This window comes from Camarhynchus parvulus, chromosome 5 (assembly GCF_901933205.1).
Source record: "Camarhynchus parvulus chromosome 5, STF_HiC, whole genome shotgun sequence".
In the NCBI taxonomy this organism is placed as follows: Eukaryota; Metazoa; Chordata; class Aves; order Passeriformes; family Thraupidae; genus Camarhynchus; species Camarhynchus parvulus.
This window is the reverse complement of record NC_044575.1, coordinates 38,812,763-38,824,837: the sequence shown is the minus strand read 5'-3', so window position 1 is coordinate 38,824,837 and position 12,075 is coordinate 38,812,763. Positions and strand designations below refer to the sequence as shown.

The 12,075-nt window shown below is 55.2% G+C and overlaps 1 protein-coding gene across 1 annotated transcript; it reads left to right on the top strand.

Moving 5' to 3' along the window:
* The first annotated feature begins 3,009 nt into the window (after positions 1 to 3,009).
* Positions 3,010 to 10,849, top strand: RPS6KL1 (ribosomal protein S6 kinase like 1). The gene is made up of 10 exons (XM_030950044.1): positions 3,010 to 3,247; positions 3,543 to 3,667; positions 4,492 to 4,584; positions 5,376 to 5,423; positions 6,149 to 6,281; positions 7,639 to 8,535; positions 9,353 to 9,442; positions 9,596 to 9,678; positions 9,949 to 10,044; positions 10,171 to 10,849. Exons 1-10 carry the CDS (start codon positions 3,010 to 3,012, stop codon positions 10,279 to 10,281), a joined length of 1,914 nt encoding a protein of 637 aa, XP_030805904.1. The 3' UTR covers positions 10,282 to 10,849.
* Positions 10,850 to 12,075: the final 1,226 nt, after the last annotated feature.

Sequence of the window (12,075 nt, the reverse complement as noted above, 5' to 3'; positions counted from 1 at the left end):
CTCCTTGGCCACAGCAGTGTGAGCACTCTGACAAAGTCAGCAGCATCTACAGAACCCCATGTCCCCAGGCACTACAGTGCAGGGCTGTAGGTGCCCTTGTGAAGGGACCCTGACATACCCCAGCCCCAAAGCCAGCAGTATCCACCACTGACCAGCAGAAAACTTGTTCCAGCCCCAGTGCTCCCAAACCCCTCATCCTTTCCCTGCCTGAGTACCCCTTGCAGCTGTCCCACAGAGCCCAGGAACAACACACCACTGGGTTATCAGTGTCCCTGGGCTCCCTGTGTCTTCCAGCCTTACAGGGCAAAGGTTTGTTTAATAAGGCTTTAGGAGCTGCAGCAAGATGGTTTAGGAGGATAGTTATAGGGAGACAAAACATAAAGCAGCCTCATGCACCAGGAAAAATAGTTTACATTTTTTGGGAAGTAACTGTTAAGGTGATGTGGCGATTGGCACGGAGATGTAGCATGGTAGCTGATGAAGCCCTGGGGTTAAAGCTTCCCTGTCACCTCTGGTGTCCCTGAGCACAGGCTGCCAGCAGAGCGCTGCCACCCAGCAGTGTCTCCCAGCCATGCCCAGGCAGGTCTCCCACGTGTCTCCGTGCAAATGAAGAAACACTGAGGTCCTAACTTCTTGATGGTGACTTACAAGTCTTTTGCACCCTCACAAAATTTGATGTAATCCTGCCTGTTGAAGCCAATGATGTTTGCAGTCTCAGTGTATTTTAAGCTTTTGCCAGCTCTCATGTGTCAGTTTCAGCCTGTGAGAAAAAGGCAGCTCTCACTCCTCTCCTTGCTCTTTGTCTGTGCTGGTTCTGCTTTGGCAGTTCCCACTTCCCAACAAGGACCACAAGCTCTTCAACAGGTTAATCCAAAAGTAATCCCCACATTTAAGGTACTCTGTCTAGCACTGACATGGAAACCTGGAAGCCCACAGGTAAAGGCAGTTGTGCCTCAGGGCTGGTACAAGTCTTCTTCCCTTGCAAGGCTTTTCCTCACAGGAGCATCCTTGAGGTACTTCCTGCTGATTCCTTTGGCTCACGCTCCTCTGGCCACTCCAGAGATGTTCAGTGAAGAACTTAACCAAGTTTTGTACCCTCCTGGTGACTCCTGTTCACACATCTCTCTGCCACCATCACCTCAATATCCAAACCACTCCACAGATACATTGTGCTGGATGTTGTGGTTTTCCTGTGCTCTGTCCTCTCCAGGCCCACACAGATCTGCTGAAGCCAGGCAGGTGAGTTGTGCCAGCAGCACCCCTGCTCTCATCCCTGGCTGTCCTTCACTTCTTGCCTGCTCAGACTTTTCATTTCAAGAAAGAGCCTCCAGTCTCTGGTGGAAATTAAAAGACCACAGAGACTGTGGGGTGTAAATAGGCTGGGCAGGAAAAATTCGTCTTTGTTAGGCAGAGGCTGGAAAAGGAACCTGGAAGTGTTTTGAGGAGAAACCAAAGAACCAAGCACACTGATTGTGTTTGGGCAATGAGTTGTCTTACAAAGCAGATGGCTTTGCATCCTCCTAGACCTGCCCTCTGAGGCACAGTTAATACTTTCATACTCCCAAAGAAATGGTCTTTGTAAGAGACAGTGTTTGGTGCTGGATGCTGAGCTGAGCTGTGGGCATAGGCTTTACTGTCCTGTGCTGTTGTTAACAGGCTGGGCTGTGCAAAGGAGCTGCCCAGGGCACCCGAGCCCAGGGAGATCGCCTACAAGTGTGTGCATGCAGGGTAACCACAGGTCAGCCACAAAGGGGTGCCCCCTCTGCCAGTCCCACAGCAAGTACCAGGTCCAGCAGGGGCTGGACACAGTGACTGACCAGGCTGGAGGGGCTGTGATGGCACAGCACAGGGCCAGCTCCTGAGAGAATGAAAACCCCCATCTTAGGATCATTTCCTGTTGTAGTGGGACATGCACATAGGTTAGCAAGGGACGGACAAAGATGCAGGGGCCGCCCTCTTCCCAGACAATCAGCACAGTTTTTCCAAGGGTATCCCTCAGCTTTCATTCCAGCTCTTCTCCCCTTGCAGGTCCCCTGCCATGCCAGTGGTTAGGCACTTATTTAATCTGGGACCAACCACCCCACAGACACAGCAAACCAGCCGGCCAGTTGGTAGTAACCACTTGAGCACTCCTGGTTCAAGAAAAAGCCAGGCCAGGAGGGCAGGAATACATGTTTCTAGGATAAGCCAAAGACTGATTATTTTTCCCGTACAAAACATTTGTTAACCACCAGCCGGGATCTCGATTACGCTGTCACTTTGCTGCACCTTAATGCACTTGTGCTGATGTTTCCTGTGCTGTACATTTGGAATAAGTTGGTAAAACCCAAAGAGTCTGCAAGAGCTGGTAGAAGGGCTGGCCGAAACTCAGTGTCAGGGCCAACGGCACCCACTTGAAAGAGGAAACGGGAAGAGCCAGGGGTACCCTGGGCTGGCCATGATGAAGTGTCAAGATACTCACCATGGTAACTGTGGCAGCGAGGAGCTGCTGGAAGGGGTGCACCTGTCGGGTGGACGGCAGCAACAAAGGCTAATTAAAACACAGCTAGTTACGCGTTATGGGAGGAAGGAAACACGGCCGCGAAGACACAATTTAATGAACGGGAGCTTGGTTAATTAAGGGCAATTAATGGTGAATAAGGATGATAATAAAACAAGTGGAGCGACGGCGCTCACCTCGCAGCGCGTTAACGGGGAGGTGGAGCGCCTGCCTGGGGCCGGGGCGGGACCCCGGCGGGGGGACCCGGGCACGCATCCCGCGGGGGGCGATGATGATGATGGTGATGATGATGATGATCTCATCCGCGGCCAATCAGCACCGCCCGCCCCTGCCGCGCCCCTGCCGCTCCGCCCGGCGGCGCCGGGGGATGCTGGCGGCGGCGCTGCCCGGGCGCGGCTCGGCGGGGCCGGGGGCTGTGCCGGGGGGCCCCGCGGGTAAGCGGAGGGGCCGGGCCGTGCGTCGCTCCCCGGCGGAGCGCGCAGCCGCGCTGCCGGTGTCCCGGCGGGGCCATGAGCCGGGCGGAGGCCGAGCCCTGCTCCCGGGCGCTGGCGCAGGCCCGCGTCTACCTGGGGCAGCTGCGGGGCCGCGTGGCGCCCGCGGGGCCCGAGGGCGGCGGGCGCCGGGATTACCTGGTGGAGGCGGCGCGGCAGCTGCGGCTGGCGCTGGAGCGGGACGTCAGCGAGGACTACGAGGAGGCCTTCAACCACTACCAGAACGGCGTGGACGTGCTGCTCCGCGGCGTGCAGGGTGTGTGCGGCCTCCCGGGGGCAGCGGACCGGGGCATCCCTCCGGGGACGCCAGCCGGGGCACCGGGGCATTCATACCGGGAGTCCCGTGAGGGGCCAAGGTATCCCTGCAGGGAGAATAACAAGGGGACGGGAAAATCCCGCTAGGGGGTGTGTTGAGGGCACTGGGGCATCTCTGCAGGGAATGCGTCCCTACCGGGAGGAGGGCCAGAGGGCTGGGGCATCCCCTGGGGACTGTGGCCAGTCCTTCGGGGCCAAGCCAGGCCCTTCACAGCCACCCTTTGCACCGGCTGCAGTTGACCCCAACAAGGAGCGGCGGGAGGCCGTGAAGCGGAAGATCACCCAGTACCTGCGGCGCGCCGAGGAAATCTTCAATTGCCACCTGCAGCGGGCGGCGGGGGGCGGCAGCACCGCTGCCACGGTGAGGGGCTGGCGGGGGGCCGCGCGGGGGGATGGCGGCGGTTCTGTGGCACCGGGAAACGGGGCGGGGATGGGGACACGCAGATAAAGCAGCCCCAGTGGTCCTCCTTGTCTGCCTCTGCCAGATACCACGCTAAGATGTGTGGAGAAAACGGCAGGCACATGGAGCTGCCGAGGGTCCTGGCCTGCCAGTGGCTGCAAGGGAGCTGGCAGGTCTTCTCCCTGCCTGGATAAAGGAGCTGAGGTGGGCCCAGGCTGCCCAGGGTGCTTCCAGGACCCCACCCTCCAAAGTGTGTATGCTTAGCTTGCTGCCGCCATAGTGGGTTATGGACATTTTTATGGAGACTGAAGCCTGCAGGGAACCCCCTGTCAAATGTTAGAAATGTCCTCTTCCCATCTGTATGGAAACCAAAGACCGTGGCTGCTTTCTGCATTGTGGGAAGGAGGTGGTTAAAGAAGGGAGAGGGGAGTGAGGCAGGGCAAGGTCAGAGCCTAGAGGGAAGAATGCAGGGAGAAAGACAACTACCTTCCACACAGATCCCCTTAATGTTGAAACAGTCCAGGTCTAGCTTCAAATTTTGGTGTGATTTTTACATCTGCTGCAAGTGCAAGCTTTCCCTAGAAAATATAGAAATCCAGGGGTTGGCCAAGAAAATGGTCCAGCTGATGTTAGAAATGAATCATGGCCATTGGAGTGTTTTCTTTACATGTTGACTAGCTGGGCAGTATTGCTGCCTCCTCTGGAAAATGCAGGGGCCTTTTTCACCCACTGTAGTGAACAACAGCATTCCTAGGTCCTACATCCTCTTCTCTTACACCTTGCAGGGCTACAGCAGCCTGCGCTTCCGGCCCATCAGGACACTGAGCTCAGCTGTGGAGAACCTGAGACGGTGCAAGGTTGTGGGAGTGATTGATAAGGTAATGACTTCACCTGGAGGGGGTGGGGGGTGAGGCTGGGGCTGCACCAGAGGGAGCATAAGCTGGAGGGTCCTAGCTGCTGGAATGGGGGTGCCAGCCCTCAGCACATCCATCAAGCGATGTTGGGGTATCCATCTACAGCATTCCCACCCAGAAAAATTCATAGGAGAGGACACAAGACCCCTTGAAGAGTTGATTGGGAAATCTGTCAATGTTCCCATCATTTTTGCTTACCAGACCTCCTAAGATATTGACAGGAAGGTTTATGCACTCATTCTTTCCCATATATGGAATTGTGTTTTATGCCCAGGTGGCATAATGGTGGACTCCTGTGGGTAATCTAGACTTCAGCAAAAGCTGAACTGTCTGGAAATAAACTAATTAGAAGTTCACTATCTTGGAGTGAAGATGCCAGGCTTACTGTATCCACACACACGGCACATTGCTCTGCACTGCTGTTCACACATCTCAGTTTGTCAGGACAGATGTGATCCTCCTGTCCTGCTGAGGCCCAGTTTGAGCCCAAAAAGAGCACTGTGAAACCCTTCGGTGTGAAGGAAGTAAAACTGGCATGGGAGCCACCTCTTAGTTTAATTCCTACTTCTTGGCTGCATGGCTATCTCCTTGCAATAACCTGTGTTTTGTCTTTCAAAAATAGGGATCTGAGCCTCACAAAACTCTTCCAGTTGGGTGGGAGTTTGTTACAGTTCCAGAGTTGAGACCCTTGGGTCATTCCTATAGGCTGTGTGTTGGGTCACCTCTTCTGACCACTTCTGTGTGTACTGTCCCAGGTGCAGATTGTCCAGGATCCAGCCACTGGTGAGACCTTTATACTCAAGGTGGGTGTTTTCAGTTCCATCTGCCTGCTTCTCCCTCCCAGGCTGGGGCCACCTTGTCCAAGCTGATGGCTGGGGCAGGTGAGAGGATCACAAACAGCAGCTCTCAGAGGCTGGACGAAGTTCATGGTTCAAAAATCTTCTTTTGGCTGCCTCAGCCATCCTCTGTGATCAGAAGGGAAGTGGTTCTCCTTGGTCATCCATTTCTCTGGCTTTTAACACTTCAACTGAGTCAACCCCTGAAGCAGGTTGTGAGGGGTGCTCAGTACAAGTCCTAGAGTATTTTTCAGCGTCCTTGGAACTAACAATGAAGTACTTCATTGACTGGACGAGGAGGATCTGGCATGAGAGGGAGAAGCGTCATTTCCAGGGGAGGAGGAGAAAGGGTTGGGATGGCAGGTTCCTCCCTGAAGGGAGCAGGGTGGTTGCAGAGGAGTCAGTGCTCTGGAGCAGCTGTGCCCTGTGGGTCCCACAGTGCAGATGGGGAGTGCCCTACCTTGGCAGAGCTTTGCAGAGCTCTGCCTTCTCACAGCTGGGTGCTGGGGACTGACAGAGCTGTATGAGCCACAAGTTTGTGCAGATGGGGGAGCTCCATCATGTGTGGGCTGGGAGCAGCCATGGGGCTTGGCAGAAGGCACATTCTGCCTGGCCTCCAGCCCTGCCAGGTGCTAGGCTGCACGGAGTCCAAGTCCCTACCATGCTCTACCCATCTACCTGTCCCTCCTCAGAGCCTCCCCAAATCCCACGTTGAGACCCGTACACGACAGACCATCATCCCTCATGGGGTCCCCTTCATGGTCAAGCTGTTGTGCTACTATGTGAGTGAGGACTCCATCTTCCTCCATCTGGAACACGTGCAGGGTGAGTGAGGACAGTCTCGCCTTCCATCTGTGAAGCATCCTGGTTTATCCCAAACTGTCCTTTCTTTAAAACCCAAAGTATGTTTCTCCTCCTGTTTTGGGACCGTTTTTTATGGTGATAATGTAAGCTGTCTTCTTCACAGAAGGGTGGTGGGTACCAGGGCTTGGAGACTTAGTTAACAGAGTCCACCTGTGAATTGCAGAGGTTGGATAAGAACTGGCTGGGGATGTGACCTAGAAATGGCCCTATGGAGACTCGCAAGGAGAAAGAAGTTGTGTATGTGGAGGGGTGTGTTATACAGAAACCAGCCTCAGTCTTTAGAGAGATGAGCCACTGTGCCTCATGGGAGGAGCAGTCATGCCTTTGGGTAATGAAGTTTATGTGATTCAGCATCTTGGAAAGAAAAACCTCTTCATTTTGCTGGTATTGTCTGACCATAACAGGAAGGTGATGGAGAAGGAAAACAAAGTGAGGTAGTTCACCTGAATGTTGTAGAACAAAACCATCTTTTGACAAGACCTTTATGAAACTTCTTGTTTTTTGGTTACAAAACATGAGACTGGATTTTGAGATCATACCAAAGAGAGGAAATGGAAAATTAGGGCTTAAAGGGTGGTGAGCATACTGGGGTTTGGGTACATTGAGGAGGCTTACTTGAGGCTGTCCCAGATCCTGGTGAAGAAGTATGACAAGGTGGAGGCTTGTCCATGGAGCTTACTTACTCTGCTGGTTGAATGGATGTGTAGGGAGCAGCAGCTGGAGTCCAGTAATGACAAATGGAAGCTGATGTGGAGAACAGGCTCAACTCCTTGTGCATTGCTATAGGATGAGTTCGCAGAAAGAAGCCAGCACTGAATGTAGTGAGGCTGGGAAGCCCTGGCAACATGCTGTGGGCTCCAGGGCCTGCTGCTCTGGCTCCTTGCTGACCCATGGCCTTGTGCCATGCTGTGGGAGCTCTCTGGCATTTCTGTCACACAGGGAGGAAAGGCTTTCAGGGGGAAGTGGGGATGGCAGTGGGGTCAGGAGTATTTGTGAATATGTTGCTTGTCTGTGACATGGAAGTGGCAGAGGCGGGATCAAAGAGACTGTGTAGAATGGGGAGAGGGCTGCTAAAGGAGGAGGGAATGGGACTTAGGTGTGCCAGGTCCTAGGGAAAGTGTGGCACTGGGCATGGTGTGCTTGTAGGGCAGGGGTGCATTCTGCATGGACTTGAGCTTTGCTGCTGGGGACATTAATGATGCTCCATCACAACCCCACTGTGTGGGCCTTGGCCTGGGCCCCTCAATGGGCCATGTCAGCAGTGGGGGAACCAGGGATAATTTCTGCCTCATCACTTGTTCTCCTTTCTGCTTTCCAGGGGGGACACTGTGGTCTCACCTCCGCTCCAAGTACGGTGTCCAGCAGGACTGTGCCGATTCAAACACCATTCAAGCCCTCCAGCACCACGGCACAGAGGATGGTGTGGGAAACTCCCAGGGTGGCAGCCAAGTATCCATCCTCCCTGTTTGGACAGGCAGTGGCCTCCCAGGCTCTGTGAACTACCAAGTATTGGGAAACACTGATGCCTCACTCCCTCAGGAGCAGTCCTCTGGCCCCACAGACACTGGCTCAGGGAACCACTGCCAGCTTCTCCTGGCTCCTGCTGGTGGCAGTGGGGCTGCACCTGGAGGACAGGATCTGAGTGTGACACAGGCTGTGTCTGGTGGTGTCGACCATTTTCCAGCAGCGTCAGCCAAATGCCCTGGCCAGGGCCTCGTTGTTTACCCATGGAATGATCTAACCAGCAGCACAGGCTGCATATCTGAGAGAACAGCCTCCCAACAAGGCCCCAGGCTTCCCCAGGGGCTTGTTCCTGTACCAAAGACTGTGAGAGGGGGCCAGCCAGGGGCAGGGCAGCTGCCAACTCAGAAAGTGTCTGAGGCCCCCCAGGCTCAGCCCCTCCTGACCCTGGGCGAGAGGCAGCTTCCTGCAGGAGTTGCCCTGTTCAGCTCTGGCAAACCCAGTGTGCCTGACCCAGCTGTGTGGGAGCCCTCTTGGGGAGCAAGCCTGACCTGTGGCTGCCTCAGCAAACAGCCACCATCAGGACGATGCAGGGCTTTGGCTTCCCATGGGCACAGCCAGAGAGCATGGGCTGTGAAGGAAGAGCAGGTGCAGCTGTGGGCAGCAGAAATCCTCCTGGCCTTGGAGGGACTTCACCAACAGGGTGTATTGTGCCGGGACCTCAACCCCAGGAACCTGCTGCTTGATACAGCTGGTAGGTAATGCCCCATGCTGCTGCCCCAAGGAGGAGGAAATTGGTCTCCCAGCTGGGAGACTGCTGCTTGACCCATTTCCAGAAGATGTGGACTTTCTTGTGTTTGCTTTGGAGGAGGGTGGGAGTCTGGGAAGGTTTGGTATTTCTGAAATTGGAAGTGTGATCTTGCTTAGGTTTTCCAAGTAATTATTACAAGAGATGGCTCTGCAGCAGGAGAGTCAAGGGCCATAGCCACAGAAATGCATTGCCTCTGCTCCCACGTGGGGGTTGACTGCCTGGGAAATCCCAGCCTGGGGAAGCTGAGACCAGCTGAACTGTGTCTGAGGTTAGTGGGACTAGTGGGTTAGTTTTCCCCTGCTTATAGTAACTGCCTGCTGGGGATGTTCTGGAGCTGTCCCATCCCTCTGAGCCATGGGTCTTGCTGTCAGTGCAAGTCCCTGCTCAGCTGGCAACATCTGGGACAAATTGGAGAGCTACAAATTGCTTAAGAAAAGAAAAATGCAGAGAGTTGTGCAAGGAGAAAGCTAACTTTCTCCCCCGCTTCCCCCTTAAAACCTTCTTCTTTCCTCAGCACAGCCTGCACTGAGATCTGTGAACTTGGAGCCTGCCTAAGCAGTCTCACCTGTTGTGCACCTGGGAGGCCAGCAGAGGGGTGTGTGGTGCCAGGGGGTGCTCAATTCCTCTGTGTTCAGGGCATGACAGGGCCCCAGTGCCCTGGCTGCTCCCAGGGGCAGGGATATGGCTTGGCTTTGTGCTATGACCAGAGTCCCCAGTCTTTCCTAACCTTTCTGCTTTTGACTCTGGTGCTGCTCTGCAGGCCATGTCCGTCTCACCTTCTTTGGCCAGTGGACAGAGGTGGAGCCCCAGTACCGCAGCCAGGCACGGGAAGAGCTGTACAGTGCTCCAGGTAAGGGATGCGTCCCCTGGCTTCTCCAGCTCGCTGCACAGTGGCTCCAATTAGACAGAGGGGGCTTCTGCAGGCAGTGAGATGTGCCCAGCACAGTGTGGTCACTGGTGCTCCCCGCCTCCAGCTCTAACCCCTCTGTGTCTCTTTCTGCAGAAGTGGGGGGGATCGTGGAGCCCACTGAAGCAGCTGACTGCTGGAGCTTTGGCTCTCTCCTGTATGAGTTGCTGACAGGAGTGGTAAGAGGCTGAGGAGCTGTGCAAGGAGGACAGGGGAGGAGGAGGCTTAAGGGCTACCTGCTGTGTGGGGCTGGGAGGGTGCCTTGCCCTGCTGGCACCTCAGATCTTGGCCAGGTTCCTTTAGACATGTGTGCGTGGTCTCTGGGTGTTAAGGGCCCTGGCTTTTAAATGCTGCTGTGTAGGGCTGGGGTTATGTGGCAATGAAGATTGAACAGGGTGCTCCAACCCTCCTTGGTGCCTCTGCTTACCATCACCCTCTGCCTCCTGCAGCCACTCTCCCAAAACCATCCATCAGGGATTCAGCCTCACACCCAGCTGCATCTGCCAGAGGGTCTCAGCCTGGCTGCTACATCGCTGCTCACTGAGGTGAGGGGCTAGGGTGGATGGCGGGGAGAATGGCACTAGGGGTTGGGGAAAAGGCAGGGTCTAGCCTGGTTTCATTTCCAGCGTCCCCATCTCCCCATCCTCCTGTCCCATTGTTTTTCTCTGCAGCTCCTGCAGTACAACCCCAAACGACGCTTGGGCTCTGGAGGAGGCGGCATAACAAAGCTGAAGTCTCACTCCTTCTTCAGCAGAGTCCCTTGGAACAAGCTGGTGGGCTAGGCAGGCTCTCCTTCCCCCAGGGAGCTGGGCCCTGGGCTGCTTCCCTGGCACCTGTGGCACTGGCAACACTGCCTGCTGGGGAAGGCTTGCCTCAAGGGCTGCCCTGAGCTGGGGCACACGAGGTTCTGCAGCCTTACATGTCCTTCTGTCTCTGCTTCTGTTCGTTGCCATCTCCAAAGAGGAGGCGTCAGGCTGGGCCTGTCTTCTCCAGGTCCTCCCTGGGAGGAACAGGAACCTGGGTGCACACCTCCAGGAAGTGGTGGTATTCCCCTTCTTGGGGCATCTCTTCTTCAGCTCAGCAGCCTGCCCTGGAACTCCCTCCCTGTGTTTTTTATCTCTGCTGCTACCACAGTGACCCCTCTGCTCAGTTAAGTTTTGTGGCTTTCAAATGCAGCCCCTCTGGGCCCCGCTGGCTGGAGCCCAAGCCTGCGGTCCCTGCCCCTCCCTGACTGCATGTGTGTGTGTGTGTGTGTGTGTGTGGGTCATCCCTGCTGCAGGGGTGACACAAGGAGCCCTCCACTCTTCTCCCCCGGCCCTCTGAAAAAAATAAACTACTTGGTATCACTTAGAGAATTGTCCTTTTGTTTCTGAGCTGCATCAGCCAGGTGTAGGCCAACCCTGCTGAGTGACAGAGAGCCCCAGATCTGTTTCTGAAACTTGCCTGGGAGCCCTGGGTTGGTGTCGCCCCCAGCCATGAGCACCCTGCAGCCAAACCCCAGAAGGTGGCAGTGAGTGCCTGGCCTTCTGTCCTTGTGCTGCTGCCTGCCTCACAGCCTCCCAGGTCTGCACAGCTGCAGCTCAGATGTGGGAGAAATGCCTGGGTTCTCTTCCAGCCCCTTGTCACTGTTAGGTGTTGTGGCTCCAGCCTTCCACCCTGGCTGCTCCTTTCACCTGGCAGGACAGCAGCTCTGCTAACTATGCTACGAGCACTATCATCCCTGCTGGACCCCACAGTGAGAGTTTAAAGGGGGCAACTCTGAGAGCCAGCACAGAGGGAAGGAGGCCAAGTGTAGATAGATTCTGGATTAAAGAAAAAGCACAAACACATGTGTCTGCTGACAGCCCAAGGTGGAGGCTGCTGTGCTCAGTGGTGCAAGAAAGGCTGAAGGATGAGCTGGCAATGGCAACGGTGCAGTTCTGGCCCTCCTCTCTCAGCACCCCTCACGCTGCTCACTTATCTCCCATAGTAAGGAATGACTGGTACCAGCAACAGGTCTCTGTGGCTGCTGGTTCCAGTTCCTGTTTGCCTGCAGCAGCAAAAACACCTTCCCGGGCAGCAGCAGGAGTGCTCGTCCACCAGAGGGAAGCAGAGCTCTGGAGAAACCCATCTACACCAGCAAAGGTGGACACTTCAACTGCTGTCCAGAAACTGGAGGACTGAGCTGGAGCAGCTGAGCCTGGAGCTTTTCCTCTCCATGGCAGCCCGCACTGGCTGAACCCTCTAGCTGCACCCTTGCACCCCTGTCCTCCAGCCTCCTAGTCCTGTGATTCAGGAGAGGTTCGGGAGGAAGGACCCTATGTCCAAAGCCACAGCATGGCATCTTGCAACTCAGTGCCATGGGTGTCACCCAAAGAGTCAAAAGGAAGTTTCAAGCACTACTCTCTTAGAGCAAGCCTTGACAAGGCAGATTAAATAAAGCAGTTTGCATAATTTTAAGAGTTTGACTGCATATTCCTTCCTGATTGGTTCAAAGGCCTCATTTATTGCTGCTCCAGACAGAATAAAGGCTTCCCCAGGCTCATGTACAAAGTCAAGGTGGACCCTCTGTATCCTAAACCAGCACAGAGGCTGAG